Source organism: Anolis carolinensis, chromosome 4 (genome assembly GCF_035594765.1).
Source record: "Anolis carolinensis isolate JA03-04 chromosome 4, rAnoCar3.1.pri, whole genome shotgun sequence".
Lineage (NCBI taxonomy): Eukaryota > Metazoa > Chordata > Lepidosauria > Squamata > Dactyloidae > Anolis > Anolis carolinensis.
In genome coordinates, this window is record NC_085844.1 from 116170848 (window position 1) to 116189508 (window position 18661).

General features: G+C 40.6%; 1 protein-coding gene across 1 annotated transcript in view; it reads left to right on the plus strand.

Annotated features, from left to right (window-relative positions):
* pxdc1 (PX domain containing 1) overlaps positions 1–18578 on the plus strand; it is a 43581-nt gene extending 25003 nt beyond the window's left edge. The window contains exons 3-5 of the mRNA XM_003224398.4: positions 5474–5591; positions 11255–11366; positions 14954–18578. Of these exons, the coding sequence (XP_003224446.1) occupies positions 5474–5591; positions 11255–11366; positions 14954–15071 (348 nt within the window). The 3' untranslated portion in view covers positions 15072–18578. The remainder of the gene's footprint in view (positions 1–5473; positions 5592–11254; positions 11367–14953) is intronic.
* The last annotated feature ends 83 nt before the right edge of the window (positions 18579–18661 follow it).

The following is an 18661-nucleotide window of genomic DNA, read 5'->3' on the forward strand; positions in this document are numbered from 1 at the left end:
TATTTTGGGAATATTTGGTTTCCTCCATAATTTCAGGTGAACCAAGTAGATAAAATATGCTGAACACAATTATGTATTTATTATGTCTGTAGTGATACATCCTAGGCATTGCTGTATGGATTGCTGTGAATTGTCATTGCTATATTCTATTAGAGTTGTGCGCAGAATTTGTTTATCCCATTTCCTTCGTTTCTTTCATTTCTTTTGGTGCTTCGGGAGCACATAACGGGCTTGACACGAAAGCAAGCAGGAGCCGATCCTGACTCCAAGCCTGCTTTTTGGCATCACAGTTTAATCTTTTTTATTACTCCCCAGAAAACAAAGAGTAAACACTCATTCCCTGAAAACTACTCTTCTCTTCCAGGAGATCATCATTCTTCCTTACCTGGAAGTGGGAAGCCTCCTTAAGCCTCCAAGGAGAGTGTGTATGTGGCGTGCAGGCCCAGAAAGTGTGCGCACCTTCCAGTGCCTGCAGCCGAGTGCCTGCCTCCTCTAAAGTAAGAAATTCCTACTCTAGAGGAGGGAGGTGCTTGGCTGAAGTCACTGGCAGGCGAGCACACTTTCTGGGCCTGCACGCCACACACATTCTTTCCAAGCAAAGTGCATGTGTAGTGTGCAGGCCCAGAAAGCGTGCCTGCCTGCCAATGCCTGTAGCCTGTGCCTGTTGCCTGCCAGTGCCTGTAGCGTGTTCTGTGCCTGCAGCTGAGCACCTCTTCTAGAGTAGAAAGAAACAGCAGATAAGAAGAAGCCTCCTTAACACACGTGGGAACGGGAGCCTGAGAAGCTCCTCCCATAATGGGCCGATAGAAAATGGATCTTTCTGCACCTCAGAACGAAACCAGATATCTGCCCTCAGTTCCTGATCTGAAGGCCGGGATACAAAACGGGTCAAGGTTTACCCCGAATGCACAACTCTAATGTCTATAGCAGCATACACTATGACAGTAATGGTGTCATCAGGAAACAAAACTAAAAATGTTTTGCTACAGATTTGTAATCACAATCCAACGCTTTGCGGATGAGAGTCCAACAACAGTCACCCAACATAGACGGATTCCACTTGCCCTGATACTGTTTCTCCATCTTGGCAATGCCCTGATAAAACCTTTACAAGCTCTACTTGTCTCAAGTGGGTTTAATGGGGCATATTCCCATGTAAGCGAGCATAAAATTGCAGCCACAAATATCTCCATCTATTTATTTTTGTATTTCCAGAGTATTTCTACTGTTTATATAAGCATCTCTTTGTGGAGAGGAACTGTATCACATTTGGTTTAGTAATAAATTCTCCAGTTTCACTAGTGGGGAGCTCCTCTCTGGATGGCTGTGTGAATGTCCCCATTGTACCTGTAGGAGGCACCGCTAGACAAAAATACCTTCATCCTTTACAAGGCCACACATCCAGTTCAGTAGGGATGTAAGTTCATTCATGCTTAGTGTATTTTTCCAAAATATTTGTAAATGTTAATGTTGGGGCTATAACTCCCCAATTCCATAATTAGCATGGCCAGTGGAGAATTCTACAATTAAATACAGAAGTAATAGTACCACTCTCTCTCTCTCTCTTTTTAGTATGTTGTATTACAGATGTTTGGACTCACATTCCGGAATACCCTCAAACCTCGAGCTGAGGTATTTGGGGAGTAGAAATCCAAAATGTTAATCTTTTCAAACTATGCCTGGAGTAACTGTCCCTTGAAAACCTTTGGGCCCTCAAATGTTTTGGAGTTCAACTTCCTGATATGGCAGCATACCATTGCAACACAGAGAAGGACTGGGAGAACTAAACCTAGCTGTGCACATATGTTTAAGAGTAAGCCCATTAACCTCAGTGGTCACTATGTGTGAATAAAGGGGTGCTCCATATCCTTGTTTATTTTGCTTGGTAATGCAAAAGAAAAAAAAACCTGTGGGGACATTATGACACAGAGAAAAACATGCATAGCTCTGGACTGGGAGAACTAAAGCACACAGTGCACATATACTTTTGAGTAAGCTCACTGAACACAGTGAATAAAGAGGTGCGATATAGCCTTGTTTGCTTCTCTTTTAGAAGAAGGTAAACAACAAGGACACCAAAGTAGAGTTTGAGGCCCCTTCTACACTGCCATATAAAATCTGGATTATCTGCTTTGAACTGCATTATATGGAAGTATAGACTCATATAATCCAGTTCAAAGCATATAGTGTTTAATACCTGATTTGATAATCTGGATTTTATGGCAGTGCGGAAAGGGCCTGATTCTCCTTGGAGTAACCATTGAGCCGGTTATTCTGGTGTGCAGAGTAAAGAAGCTATATAGTTTTTTACAACTGTATTTTTGTTTTTATGAAGCAGTAGGGGTCCTTCTGTGACCATTATTTTTGCCTTAGGTGCCAAAATAATTAGACTAGTGGCACCTTACATTACAAAGGAACAACTCTACCCTGAGTTTTAGTCTGAACTATAAAGGAGATATTTATTAGGGTACTAAACTCATTTGGGGTGTAGGATTTCATAGCTTGGATACTTCTTTTAAAGTTCAGATTGAAATTAGAGTGGATACTAGTGGTGTGCATTCAGGACTCACTTCGTCCCGTTTTGTGTCCCAGCTTTCGGTGGGGTCCTGTTCCGTTTTCATCTGACCTCCTGAAATCGAAACAAACATTTGTTTTGTCTTTTGGGCCAAAAGATCTGTTTTCTTTCGACCCAAAGCACCCGGGCCTATGGGTGCAGGCTTTGTGCCTACCCAGTGCACCCGGGCCTCGCTGGGCCTGCTGTAGCCAATTGCAAAGTAAGGAGTGCTCCTTACTCAGCACTCGGCTGCAGCAAGCCCAGCGAGGCCCGGGTGCACTGGGTAGGCACAAAGCCTGCACCCGTATGCCCGGGTGCTTTGGGCCTATGGGTGCAGGCTTTGGACCTATGCACCCAGGCCTCGCAGGGCCTGCAGCCGATTGATCCAAAAAGCAGGCTTGGAGCCAATACTGGCTCCCCCCTGCCTTTTGTTTCGAGTTTGCTTTTGTTTTGGGGGGCCTTTCTGTTCCATGCCATCCAAATGGACGGTATGAAATGGAAACACAAATGAAACAAAAGGAACAAATACTGCACACATCTCTAGTAAATACCATATCCTGTTGTTCTGAAATCCATCAGCCTCCATTAAATCTTGCTGGACTTGTGTATTATTCACCTTTACATTCTTGAGAGTGTAGTAGTGGCATTTGCTGTTTAACCTCAGGTAGCAAAATGTATTGAGCAAAGCCTGCCTTGCTCAGCCAGTGTGGGGCATGGGATTGGCATTTTAATGTTTACTAAACATTTGGAACAATTGGTTATGTCCTGTCCAAAATGGGCTTCTGACAGAAAACAGAACTATCAAACTAATGCTAAGAATGAAGCAGTATGTATGTACTAAACATGACTCACAGATCATGTTTGGTCTGGAATCAAACATTTGCATGATACAGTTTCTCTCTGAAGCAGTAGACTAATTTGTCTTCACCACAAGCCAATCAATGTGACTTGCAATCAATCAATGTGACTGTTGCTGTGTTTCATCTTAAGTATTTATTTACTAGAGCACCAGCCAGGTTTATAAATTGATATGTAGTCTCAAAGCCAACCAGACCCAAGGACAGCAGTTACCGCTGTGAAGCAAACAAGCTAGCAAAAAACCCTTTTCCAGTGGTGTGAAAGTAAAGCTTGTGAAACCATCTTCTTAGCCTGCAATTCTCACAGTTTAGGCGATTCAGGGAGTTATTGCACAAAAAGTAGTGTTTCCAACTCTGGGAAATCTTGATTTATTGAAAAATAGGAGTGCAAGTAAGGAGAGCAAAAACATCAGTACCCAGCACTGATTGTGTACCTCTATATTTCCCAAAACGTTCTCTCCACCATGGAGATACCACGGTCACTTGGGAGAGAAAGATTTAGAAAAATAAGCAACAAGGAGATAAATTGTGGGTACAGGTGATCTTCACCACTTTGCCGCATTTGCTGATAAAATCAGATCTTACTTTCTTTATTTACAAAGTCCCCCACGACCTTCTGGCAAACAAACTAGTAAAATGTGGGCTAGACAAAACTACGGTTAGGTGGATCTGTAATTGGCTAAGCGAACGAACCCAAAGGGTGCTCACCAATGCGTCGTCTTCATCATGGAAAGAAGTGACAAGTGGAGTGCCGCAGGGCTCTGTCCTGGGCCCGGTTCTGTTCAACATCTTTATTAACGACTTAGACGAAGGGTTAGAAGGCACGATCATCAAGTTTGCAGACAACACAAAACTGGGAGGGATAGCTAACACTCCAGAAGACAGGAGCAGAATTCAAAACGATCTTGACAGACTAGAGAGATGGGCCGAAACTAACAAAATGAAGTTCAACAGGGACAAATGCAAGATACTTCACTTCGGCAGAAAAAATGGAAATCAAAGATACAGAATGGGGGACGCCTGGCTTGACAGCAGTGTGAGCGAAAAAGACCTTGGAGTCCTTGTGGACAACAAGTTAAACATGAGCCAACAATGTGATGCGGCTGCTAAAAAAGCCAATGGGATTCTGGCCTGCATCAATAGGGGAATAGCGTCTAGATCCAGGGAAGTTATGCTCCCCCTCTATTCTGCCTTGGTCAGACCACACCTGGAATACTGTGTCCAATTTTGGGCACCACAGTTGAAGAGAGATGTTGACAAGCTGGAAAGCGTCCAGAGGAGGGCGACTAAAATGATTAAGGGTCTGGAGAACAAGCCCTATGAGGAGCGGCTTAAAGAGCTGGGCATGTTTAGCCTGCAGAAGAGAAGGCTGAGAGGAGACATGATAGCCATGTACAAATACGTGAAGGGAAGTCAAAGGGAGGAGGGAGCAAGCTTGTTTTCTGCTGCCCTGCAGACTAGGACACGGAACAATGGCTTCAAACTACAGGAAAGGAGATTCCACTTGAACATCAGGAAGAACTTCCTCACTGTGAGAGCTGTTCGACAGTGGAACTCTCTCCCCGGGGCCGTGGTGGAGGCTCCTTCTTTGGAGGCTTTTAAGCAGAGGCTGGATGGCCATCTGTCGGGGGTGCTTTGAATGCGATTTCCTGCTTCTTAGCAGGGGGTTGGACTGGATGGCCCATGTGGTCTCTTCCAACTCTACTATTCTATGATTCTATGATTCTATGATTTCTCAGAAGCGAGGAATGTGTCTTTCTCAGGAGTGGAAAGATGTCTCACTCCAGATGTGTTTGGATTGCAACTGACACCATTCCTAACAACATTCCTAATGTTGAGAGATGAGGAGAGTTGCAGTTCAGCAACATTTGGAGCGCCACACATCCTTTGTTTTCCATGATTGGGGCAATTCCATCTCTCAATGCATGGAACTGCTGTTGTGGTGTTTTGTTGGTCTTAATACTTGTAGGCTCAGTTGTTGGACTTGCTGCATTAAGATGCACACAGTTTGTCCATATTCAATGAGATTTCTCTCCTCCATGAACATCTCTTTTTTTTCCAGTATTCTCGATCTGAAGTTGTCCTCACCTTTTTTGAAAGATCTCCTTTAGACCAAGTGTTGAAAAATGACAACGTTCATAAAATTCAGCCAAGTTTTCAAAGTCCAGTTAAAATATCAGGTAAGAATAATTAACTTGTTCTAGTAAAAACCATGCTAGTTAATTATTTTTTTCCTAGTACACCACCTGTATTGTTTGAAAGAAAGTTCCTTTCAGTCATCTCACTTCTTTTTCTTAAGGCTTCTCCAAGGATTTCATGTCCTAAAATCACTTCATTGTTTCCCACTGACGTCTCATTGTCTTTGAAACTGGTTTGGCACATGACACGAGGCGGTTAGAGATAACTGTCAATTTTTTTGTGCTAGTGTTATGAAAAAATGAACAGTCTGGTCACAAAGTGGACTTACAACATGTTGTGAGAATGTGGCAATTTTTCCACCATTCTCTAGCAACTCCTACTTAATTTAATTAGTTGCTGCCTAATATGCTCACCCCACATCCTTTGGCCACATTCCACAGGGAAACCACATGCTAAAGAAGGTTGGGGCTGGAGCCAAAATTGTAATCATTCTATGTTTTCACATGGCCACACACACCAGCCCCAATCTGATCACACTCGGGCATATCGTATTCATTTATTTATTCCCTTTAAAATATAGACATGCTCACCCAGAAGCACACACATGCATGCCTGTCCATTGGTGGAGAAAAACGTTCATTTATTCTAGGGGGAGTGCAAACTAGTGCAAACAGCCAACTTGTGGGGCTGATTGAGATTGTAAACCTTTAACCATTTGCCTCTCCTTCTACTCTAATTCCAGTCCACATCAGAGCTACCTGGTTTTTCAATTTCTATTGCTAATCCACAAAGGACCCCCTCTCACCCTTCCATTTGAATGGATGTTCAGTCTGGTTTGGGACAATAATGGGATGCAAAGAGTTGAAGTGCCTCCTTAACTGTCATTCTTGGGTATGAATATTAATCAAGTCCCAATGTGTACAATTTTCCACTCTTCTGTGTTGTTTGTGAAAGAAAACAAACACACATCCTACCAATATAGTCGGTGTGGAAACCAAGGGGGAGGACTTGGGACTAGTAGAAGTCACCCAGAGGCCAGATAGGAATTGTCTGAGAGCCACATCCAGTATATGGGGGAGCCATTGCCTGTTCAGTGTGGCCTTTACATTTCCATACTGAATGCTAATGTACTCTAGACTGGGTGATAATGTTACAGTTTGCACCTTATCTCAAGTGGTGTTCTTAACCTGGGCTTTAGTTATCATGTAACAGGATAACTCCAATGCTAGTCCTACTTGAAGCAGACCCATTAAAGAGAGGCCAGACTTATTAGTCACATTTAGCTTAAATCTCATTCATTTCGGTTTTCCTGTCAGCATTACAGAACAGAGGATTTTGTCTGCTAATCGTCCGATCTGCTCATGCAGAATTCTGAGAAATGTAGTTTAATAATAATAATAAATTTTATTTCTAACCTGCCCTCTCTCCCTGAAAGAAATCAGGGTGGCTTACACATAGAAAAGGCAAGTATTTGATGTTGTATACCAGGGGTCCCCAAACCAAGGCCTGTGGGCCGGATACGGCCATCCAAGGTCATTTACCTGGCCCCCGCCCTCAGTTTTAGACTTAGGCTCGCTCAGAGTCTGAAATGATTTGAAGGCACACAACAACAACAATCCTAATTAACTTGACTATAAATAAGACATGTGCAATGTGCATAGGGATTTGTTCTTTTTTTTTTCAAATGATAATTTGGCCCCTCAACAGTCTGAAGAATTATGGACCGACCCTCTGCTTAAAAAGTTTGAGGACCCCTGCTGTATACAATCATAAAACAGAATCAAATATACATAAAAACATAACACAATAAAATAATAAAATACAGATAATCATTAAAAGCACATATAAAATAAATGATGGGAGAGGTGACGTCTGGGCCTCCTAAAATGCAATAGCCAAGTATTGTTCAGATGGAATCTAGAGATATAACATATAGGTATGAAGTAGCCCTACAGTGTGTTATCCCTTAGTAAGAAAGCAGTCAGGAGGGAGTGGATTTTTTTCCTTTTCAATATTCATCTGCTCCTCCATAGGCTGTGGAGCAAAAATGAGTTTTAAGATTTTTTTTAAGGGAGAGGAGGGAAGGGGCTGCTATCACTTCAATAGTGTGTCCAGAGAGCCGAAGCAACCATAGAGAAGGTCCTCTCTCTCTCATTCCCACCAGCCATGCTTTGGATGGGGTGGTATCGAGAGGAGGACCCCCTCAGGTAATCGCAGTAGGTGAATAGGATTGTAAATCAAGATTAAGGTTCTCAAATAGTCTGGACCTGAACCATTTAGGTAATAACCAGCACTTTGTATTTAGCCCAGGCAGCCAGTGGAGCTGCCGTAACAGAGGAATTATTAGCTCCCTGAACTGCACCCCAGTTAGTAAGGAAGCCGGTGACCTCTCTAGCAGAGAATTCCATAGGCTGTATCCTGAACCACATTTCCCAAAATTCTGCAGGAGCAACTCAGACGATAGGCAGACAATAGCCTCTGTTCTATAATGCTGGTAGGAAAACATCCTTGGTCTGATATGAGGCCTCCTCGCTTCACATCCATCCATCCACCTACACAAAGAGGGCCACGTATACTTGGCAATCTGGACAGCTTGTACAGAAATATTTACATCACATCGAGTTAGACCTGGACACTATAAATACCCCTTTGACAGGTTCCTATCATGAACAATACTTTTTTTCCTTTTACTCATTTACTCGTTGTCTCTTTGGATCCCCAATCTCCTCATTAGTTACTTATCCTTTTTTCCACTCTCTTCTAGCAATTATTATATGGATATTCTTTCTACATTTCATATAGCGGTAGATTTGACAGCCCTGGATGGGGGGGCAGAGTATCCCCTTTAGACATTGTGGGCTCCTCAGTCCAAATCTTTATATGTTAAAATAATCTAGCAATGTGACTAAATCACATTAAAAAACTACTCTGGGCATTTTTAAGCCTAGAGAAGAGAAGGTTGCGGACATAGATAAAATTAGTATTCTGCTCAGATTTCACACTAGATCTGCTTCTCTTTGTTTGTTTCTTGCATTGTTAGAAGAAGATTGGAAAAGTGGGAGGAATTATTTTGTGTTCACTAAAGAAAAGCGAACTTCCCAAACAGTCCCTCTCCAAATTGAAAGAATGAAAGAAAATCAAGACTTTACCCAGTGGAAACAAGTTTGCGTCTTGTGTTTAATTCCTTTTCCCCCTCAGTGTAATCTTTGACTGCAGAAGATGAGTCATACTTTTAGTGCACAAACTGATAGGGAAAAAAGAAGGAAAAGAGGCAGAGATCTCATGTGAGACTAGCAATACATTCAAAATGAACAAAAGAAAAGCTTTCTCCTGCCGCAGTTTTATATCTCTGTGAAGAACCCGAGAATATGTTTAAAGCCATCAATAGGAGAAGGTTTCATTTTATCTTTCATAACCAGGTTGGTTGTGAACAAAATCTTAGGGGTTCATAGATTAAAGTCTTTGAGTTTGAAATGCTGCACCACATGGAGAAAGGCTGTCATTATTTTTTAAAAAAAATCCTGAGATGCAAGATCCAAAAGTTTTTCTTTCTTTGCAAGAGTTTTAACTCCTTTGAAAAAAAAATGTTACCGAACAGGCAAGTTCCTCTTTCAAGGAAAGAAAGCTTTTATCTCCTAAGCTAATTGAATACTGAGAAGTTTAACTGCATTATGTGGCAGTGAAGATAGGGCCTAAGACTCTATCTTAAAGGTTTCTGTATGAAGGAACCATATTGATAGACTCACAAAACCACTGGAGGTGGTCACATCCAATTCCATGCTTGATGCCTAAGATTCAGTGCTCAAGCTTCTCCAACATATGGCTGTCCAACTTCTCCTTGAAGGTTTCTAGCTAGGGAAAACCCACTCTTCTTCTACAGTTCCTACCATCAAGTGTTTTCTGCTAAGCCTAAATCCAACACCTTTTCCAGCTAAGGAGGCCTGTTGAATGATTTAATACAGGGATTCACTTTAAGGGTGTAGAAATCTTAGCAAATTTTCTCTTTCCCAAGAAGAGAAAGAGTATCTTAACATTAAAACAAACTTTTAAAAAGTGTCTGTGGATTTCATTCTCTCTGCACAAAATATTTTGCACAAAATGCATTTGTGTGCAGAAAAATGTTTTGTGCAAAATACGTTTTTGTCTGTGCAAAAGTTATTTTGTGTGAAAAATATATGTGAGTCAAATAAAATCCTTTATTTTCACAAGTCCTAAATTGTGAGTTTAAAATCAGAAATGTCCGTCAGGAGCCCCGGTGGCGAAGTGTGTTAAAGCACTGAACTTGCAGACCGAAAGGTCCCAGGTTCAAATCCCAGGAGTGGAGTGAGCGCCTGCTGTTGCTCCAGCTTCTGCCAACATAGCAGTTCAAAAACATGCCAATGTGAGTAGATCAATTGGTACCGCTCCGACTGGAAGGTAACGGCGCTCCATGCAGTCATGCCGGCCACATGACCTTGGATGTGTCTACGGACAACGCCGGCTCTTCGGCTTAGAAATGGAGATGAGCACCAACCCCCAGAGTCAGACATGACTGGACTTAACATCAGGGGAAACCTTTACCTTTACTATGCCCGTCAGAGAGGACATAATTGAAAGCTTTATTGTGTGAGTCAAGTAATCAAAGTTTTCTATACCCTGTTGACGTAACATTCAGGTAGTGATTCCAGTGATTCTGTTTTAATTTGAACTATAAGTAGATTTCCCCATGTAGGAGACCTCCTGATACTTGAGAATGCTGTTATGACCCCCTTCCTCTCTCCAAGTTACAACTGTCCAATTTATTCATTCATTCTTCACAAAGTTTTCCTGACAACACTCTTACTTACTTTCCTCTGCTCTCCTCTGAACACATTCTAGTTGGTTAGTATTTTTTCTTAAAGTGCACTACCCAGGAGGATGTAAAATAGAAAGAGTAGTTATAGCTACAGAGATATCCAAGTAGCCAATGGCCATTATGGATTGCTGTCTTAGAGGCCACTTTTCACAAAATCACATATATAGTGTTATAGAGTCTGTTAACTATATGAAAATGTACTAAAAATGATATATGAATTGAGCTTACCAGTATTGATGGACCAAGGGCTCTAGAGTCCAGGTGGACTTGGGTAAAGCAAGGGTTGGAATCCTACAGTGCCTGAGATGTTGTACAGTAGCTCCCAGCATTCCTTGCCATTGACTTTTTGTCATTGCTGGGAACTGCATCTGAAAGGTTGCATAATTTCCAGCTATATTCTATATCTACCATTCTAAAGATGCGCTAAACCTCATGTAACTTTGAATGGATTTGAACAGTAATGGGGACAAAAGTGACAGGAAAATACAAGACACATACAAGGGGAAGATGGCATTGCATGGACCCTCCCCACAAAAATTCTGTGAACGAGGCATGACGCTTGTTGTAATATTTCCCCTCTTGGGGTAGCAAACCTGTTTGCTTTACTGAATGTAACAGAGGAAGAGGCACCCATCCTAGCAAAATCTGTCAAATGTTAACAACCTATTATATATTTTAAATTTCAGTCAGGGAATCTAAAAAGTTGAGTAAAATACTAAAAATAGTTTTAATAACTCAATGAGTTAATTCTAAGCATTGTTTTTCACTGGGGTTATCCACTGGTGTTACTGTTGGCAAGACACACAGTTCTGCCCACATTTCTGGAATTAGTTCTTATTCTTGATATCTTGTCTTTTCCTTTCTCCACAGAAATTATGAGATCAAATGGATTTTGTTTAGCCAACACTGAAACCATAGTTATTGATCACAGTATACCAAATGGTAAAGAAAAACATTTGGATGTCGACGAAGCAGATCATTTGTAAGTAGACATTATTTTTACATAACATTATTTTAAATGTTATTTTAATATAGTTTTCAGCTTCATATCAAGTGTGAAGAAGGAAAAAAAATGGAAACTGGCTTGAGAGAAAGAATATTTATAGCTTCTTTCCCATTAGATAAAGGTAGGTAAAGGTTTTCCCTTGACATTAAGTCTAGTCGTGTCAGACTCTGGGGGTTAGTGCTCATCACCATTTCTAAGCCGAAGAGCCGGCATTGTCTGTAGACACCTCCATGGCTGGCATGACTGCATGGAGCGCTGTTACCTTCTTGCCAGAGCGGTACCTATTGATTTACTCACATTTACATGTTTTAAAACTGCTAGGTTGGCAGAAGCTGGGGCTAACAGTGGAAACTCACCCCATTCCCCGGATTTGAATCGCCAACCTTTTGATGAACAAGTTCAGCAACTCAGCGATTTAATCTGCTGCACCACCAGGGCTCCCATACTCTTTCCCATTCTCTACCATAAATGAGATCTAATTTTCATATTTCAAAGAATTTGCAAGGGAGGAGGAAATCCAGAAAGACTGTTGTCAACTTTCTGTAGTGCTAAAATTATACCTAGATAGATAGATAGATAGATAGATAGATAGATAGATAGATAGATAGATAGAGAGGCAGGCAGGCAGGCAGGCAGGCAGGCAGGCAGGCAGGCAGGCAGGCAGGCAGGCAGGCAGGCAGATACATATTCATGTGCATATTGTTCCACTATAGATATTTTATTTTTAAAGTTTATAAATTACTCAATACTCCTGATTTTAGAACAGTGTATAGTGAGTTAAACACTAAACAAAACAATATACTAAAAAGGACTCTGACTTTATTTTTTTAAAAGAAACATTTTGTCTGAAACAAACATCTTCAGCAAAAAGCAAAAATAAATAGGGTACATATTTGCCTGTTCTCAGCTGGCATGATGTCGCATAAATGGGAGTTGATATACTGAATGCCCTCTGCAGATTCAAATGGAACCACCAGGAGTGGTTCTTAGAAAACAGCAGGGGTCAGGCGGGATAATAAATGTAGAGAGGTGTTCTTATTGTTACAGGAACAGGAGCTTGTAATCAGAGCTACGTTTACAAACAGCAACCAGACTAGATTGTTAAATACTGTTTTCTAGACACCTGTGTTGACAGTCTGGTTTTCATTGTAGAAGATCCCTGAGAAATTCTGTTGTGACAGATGATTGATGAGTCACTCAAATAACTTTAATTAGCTCCACTTAATAGCGTCTTCTTCAAGTTTAAATGTTTGCAGTGTACAAATGGGAATCTTCATCTGTCAAGACAAAAGACAAGGAGAGGGGAAAGAAGAAACATGTTAGAACCAAAAAGGTGACAATATAGTGAACTAACAATTTAGTTTTAATTTCTGGTAGCAATAAGTCAATCGTTTCTGTCAACCATGTTCAGTTTACAAGAGTGCAATATGCAGTTGCAGGTGTGTACAAAGATTCCCACATGCTTCTCCCTCTGATTTGAGCAATCAGTTATTTAGTCAGGAATTGAGTGATACACATAACAAAACATACCACCATTTAGCAGATGTTGTAAAACTTACTCTTTTTGGCGCTGTGTCTACCAGAATTCCCCAGCCAACTTGGCAAGTTGCAATTATGACTGAGGGAACTTGGGCTCTGCTATTTGCATGAAGTAATTCTACAGGAACATAAGTCACACTCTGGCTGTCTTTCAACATAGGTGTGAAGTGGGCAAACCTGAAGGTGTGCATGGAACCTGCCTTTTAAAAAGAGTGTGAATGTGTATGCTTTAATTCTTAATTAGGTTGTTAGCAGGCAATTATCTCATGAATCTTTGAGAAAGAGACGACTCTAGTTCAATAGGTGGAACTATTTGTACTTTATATATCTATGTGTGTGTGGAACAGTAAAATACTGGAATGTTTCATGAATTTTAACATTTCTGGAAATTGCTGCTATTAGGTCAGTGTCCTGAAGTTACCCATCTGCACCATAAAGTATTTATAATCAGAACGTTTTTTCAAAAATTGGTCATAGAGAGAGAGAAAGTCAACTATTTCCTATAAACAACTTATCTCAGCTAGCAAGTACCATAAAAATATTGGTGGTACAAGGCATAAAAAGACAGAAGCAGTGAATTTATTTGCTTTTTAGCTATATTGGACATGAATGAAAGGTGGATCACTTTCCACTATACACAAAGTCAGATTTTCTGTAATATTTATTCATTTATAAACTATTCAGATAGCTTTACTATAAAGATGTCCAAAGTGGTGTCCACATGAGTCTTGGAGTGGCATTATTTCTGCTCTTACCATCAGGAGGTCAATTTCTTTCCTGAACTATTGTACCCAGATATAATAATAAATAATTTTTAAAATAACTAAGCAGATATGATTTCAGTAGTTGTATAATAGCACTGGTAATTCAGTCGTGTTTGTTTTTACAGCTGGTTATCTGAATTTTTGTGATTTATTACTTTACTTAACTTTCTGTACATCTAGGTATGTATTAGAGGTGAATTCTGAAAATCATACTGAGTGTAAAATAAGTATTACAGATTTAACTGGTCTATTGTAATTGGTCGATTTAACTCAATTTCCCCAAAACTACCATCTCACTCATGGGCTGTTTTGTTTTGCTGAGCTCTGCTATTTCTGCTGTGCTAGAAATGCTGTAATTGTCATATTATGTGCCCATTTTTGCTTCATCTGATATAACGTCTACAGTGACAAGTACAGAGAACATCCTCATAAACAACAAACACTCTCTGTATACAATCTGCATTGGTCACATAGACCTTAGATGAAAAACATATTTATTAGATATTGCTCATTTTCACGTTGCCTGTATAATTCTGATTTTATTAAAATATTGAAGTTTATTCCAAACATGAATATCTTAATAGAACTTATTAAATGCTATTTTGACTAGTGCTGTAAGTCAGACAGAAAGCACTATTGAGTCCTGGGGGATCCTTTAATCAAAGCTATTGTTTATTGTTTGTATGCCTTTCTGCTCAGTTTCAGGCCTGAATAACATTTTTTGGGGTGGAGTGAGCTTTTTATTGCTTCCAGGAACCCATAATTCCCCCCAGACTCTGTCCGTCCCTTAAAGATGAGATGACTAAAGGCATAACTACAGACCTTACAGCCTAGCATTCCTTCTCTTTCCTGATAAAAGTCAGAGAAAGTGGTGACAGATTAATTGTCCAGGTCCATGACAATTCTGTAGGGCTGTTCTAATGATGCCTTCCTTAGGTAGAGAACCCAACTTTGCAGTACCAGGGATTGGAGACAGCCTACCTGCTACTGGCTTCCAAACTCACCTGGTCAGCTGAAGAGCTGTAGTAGCTATTTCTGGCCATTTTCTGGATAGCACTAACTCCTTTTGTATGAGGGCTCCCCTGGAGGTATAGTTAATAAGACACTGAGGGCTTTCTAGTAATAGATCCCTTGATCTGATGATCTTAGAGCCACTTCTGCTTCTTTACCCGTACCCATCTCAGTTACATCATCCTGTTTTTCAGACATATGCCTGCAGATGCATGAGTGACACCCTCTCTTTGTTTTGTCTCCTTCCAGGTTTGACACAGTTAGTGAATTTACCTCGGAGCTTGAGGACAGTGATGACCCAACAGCTTATGTTACCAACCTGTCATATTACCACCTGGTTCCGTTTGAAACTGATATTTTGGACTAAGACTGTCTAGCAAGCTTGGTGGCTGACATCAGGCAGATGTCTTCCTTGGTGACATTTGCCATCCTAGAACTTTGCACTTGTCATGCCCAGATTCAAGGTAATGCGATGCAAGGCAGGAAAGGGCTAGCTACAAATATGCATCCTGAAGCTGGAATCGGTGCTTGGTTCTTCCCTGGGTATCTGGAAAGAATGCAGCTCATTTCTGATGGACAAAGGAACTTCTGTTATTCCAGAAGGAATGAAATAAGGACAGCCCTCAGGGGGATATATGTTGCAAATATGTAAGGACATAACCTTAACAAAACTTTTGATGATTCGAAAATCCGTGGCTCCAGTTCTTACTGATGTACAGTGACATTTGCAAAGACCATCCACATTTCTTCTTTCTCAAGTGCTCTGGGATCTGTAATGATCTTTTGACACTTTTTTTTCATTGAAAGGCCTTCTGTGTTCAGAAACCAGTGTTTTCCTCCATTCCTCAGAGTGACAATGTGTAACAGTTGTCACAATGGTGCATTTGCTGAGACAGACCCAGAGTAACCGATGCCTTATGTCATACGTGCCTACAGGAAATAAGCACATACATGGGATTGCTTGATTTAACTTATTCTAAAGCAACGGGTTCATTTAATCATCTAAGGGCCTGAATTTTTCACTTGAAATGATAATCATGCTAATGAAAGAAAGCAAAAAACAAACAATAGAGGAAACAAACAACATACAGCCTGGGATGGTTGGGATGGAATATTAATTTTCAAATATTTTGTCTAAATTTTGGTTAGCTTTTAAAAAATGTCATAATTTCCTTTCCCACCCCTCAGTTATGAAATGTTGCAATGTTTACACTAAAGGGGTATCTATTCATATTGATTTTGTCTCAAGTGTAACTTGGAAAAATTGCTTCTTTTGGACTACAACACCTAGAATATGGATACTGGTTCTCTTGAGCAATGGTTCTCAACCTGTGGGTCCTCAGGTGTTTTAGCTTATGACTCCCAGAAATCTCATTCAGTTTACTATCAGTTAGGATTTCTGGGAGTTGAAGGCCAAAACATCTGGGGACCCACAGGTTGAGAATCACTGCTCTAGGGGCTAGAATGTTGGACTTGTGTGTCATAAGAAGACAGATATGTTTCCCACATGCATTTCTTCCATGGTTGTAATGTGGGAATGAGAAAAATGTGGTCTTCCAAGTGGTGTGGGGTCACAACTCCCATCTATCCTAACTATTGTAACGAATGGTGAGGGATTGTGGGAACTGCAGTCAAATGCCATCTGGAAATTCCCTCATTCATCTTTCCATGCATAGATCCTCTGGAGGTTCATATCACTTAGTTTTACAACATGAAGGTGCCAATCTATGTTTTAAAAAGCAATTCTGCATCTTACAAATAGGCAGGATCCTTGTATTAGTAGAGATTATTTTCAACTGCAGCTGCAGCATGTGCTTTCACCTTATAATGAATGAAAAGTTTTTTATAGCAGTATGGCATTAGCATTAACAGGACTGACCCAAGATTTTTTGTTGCCTGAAGCAGGGCAGTGTATAAATCCCTTCTCAGCGAAAATTGAGGTGCATAGTACCTATAACCAGCCAAATTGTTCTGGCAGAAGAGCCAGAAATGTTTAAGAAGTGCCTCTTTCCATCGCTGGCAGTAAAATAAGAAACTAAATAACCAAGAAATTGCTGGGGGTTTTTTTTATGACACCTATAACATGTTGCTCCAGGGCACAATTAAACTGTGCCTGAAGAAACAGCCAGCCCTGAACATTAATGCAACAGTCCTGGAGAACATGGAGAATATGTTCATCTGCTAAATTTGGAACATGGCAGCAATCCCTCCATGGCCCATGATTCACACTTCTGAGTTGCACAGAAATAGACTTTGAACATGTCTATAAGGACTGTGCAAAGCTATAATGTGCCACCGTGTTGCTCACGCTAGTTCTTAGTTTGCATTGTAGAATAGATTAAAAATGGGGCTGGTCCCAAATATTATGCTGCCTGAGATAGATCAGCAAATGCCCTCTTCCCCGTCAAGATGCATAGCTGTGAAAGCAAGCCAAATTATTATTTTGTTACATAAGGCTGAAAATCTCACAGGCAGATCTCACACATCTCTATCAGTATAGGAAAACAAAGCATGGAGTTAACAATTTGCTCCTCTTTCCTTCTTAGGGTCGCTGTTTTGAAAACTGAAGGTGAATCCTTAGCTTTAATGGTTATATAGGAGAGGGAATTTCAGAAGGTATTGCTTGTGATACATGCAGGTATTAAGCAATACCTGCTGAAATTCCCTCTTCTTCACAACCATTAAAGATACAGGAGCCCTTTCCTGTTTTTATTCCATCCATTCTACATGAAGCCACCCAAAATCTGCTTCCCAAGAGAGCCACTTTGCCTAAAAGTAGGGCTGGCAAAATGGAATAAGTACAATGTGCTTTAAGAGCTGCAAACCTGGGAGAAGCTTGAATGTCATGCCTCCTTTTGACCATTCATGCTGCATTGAGAAGGAGAGACTATGACATGTTAGTAAGTGTGAATAGCTAGGAAGAGCCCAGAAGGTCTTCTTTGCTTTTGATATCTGCAGCTCTTCATCCTGGTCATAGCGTAGGAGAAAAGGGTGAGTAGTTCTTGTGGGAAGTGGGATAGAGGCCAGATACCTAGACATGAAGCAGAGAGGGAAACATAGATGGAGAAAGAGTATAGTGGATCCTTGGTATCTGCTGTGGTTTGCTACCAGGACCACCTATAGATCCCAAACTCCATAGATGCTCAAGTCCCTATACAACAGAATAATAGAATGACAGCCCTTATATAAAATAGCATGATCAGGATTTAATTTTAAAAATATTTTAAAGCCCTGGATGCAGAATCAGTGGTTATGGAGGGATGACTGTACTGGCTCTGCGGCTTTAATAATGTCTGATAAATAGTGTGACATGAGCACTTTCTAGTAATAGGAAGCAGTTGACATAACTGTGAAAGTAGACTGTAAAGCTTTTGAGCTACTGAGTGGTTGGGTCTTGGCTCCAGCTCATAGGATATTGGAGCACCTGTTTTCAGAGCTCACTCACCATAGTTATGACTGCATTGTTAACTAAAAGCACATTGACACTATAGACCTCAGCCCCCTTGGGACTCTTGGAGACTGTATTTCAGTTAGCAAGGTTAGGTGTCACAAACACAGAATTTCAGCATTCACATCTAACTGATCTTCCCTGGAAAGAAAGAAAAGGCAGGTAAACTGTTAGCAGTATGGCTGCCTTACGGTGAGTGTAATTGCCAAAACTGATGCATAGGAATTGAATACATTCCAAACTACCTGTGGTTCCTCGGCCCCAAGAATGGTACATCTCTTTCTCCTGTGAACCTCAGTATTCCTTTGTATAATAATTCTTTAAAAAATGCTAATGTAAATAGTAATAAATTATTGAGAACCCTAATTGTTTTACATGATAAGTTTCTCATATTTTAATGAAATAAAATATTACTCATCAGTGTAAGGCCGACTTTTGAGCATGTTTTTGATGCTAATAATGACAACTTGTACCAATTAATCTGCCTTATATTGAGTCTGGTCTTCAGT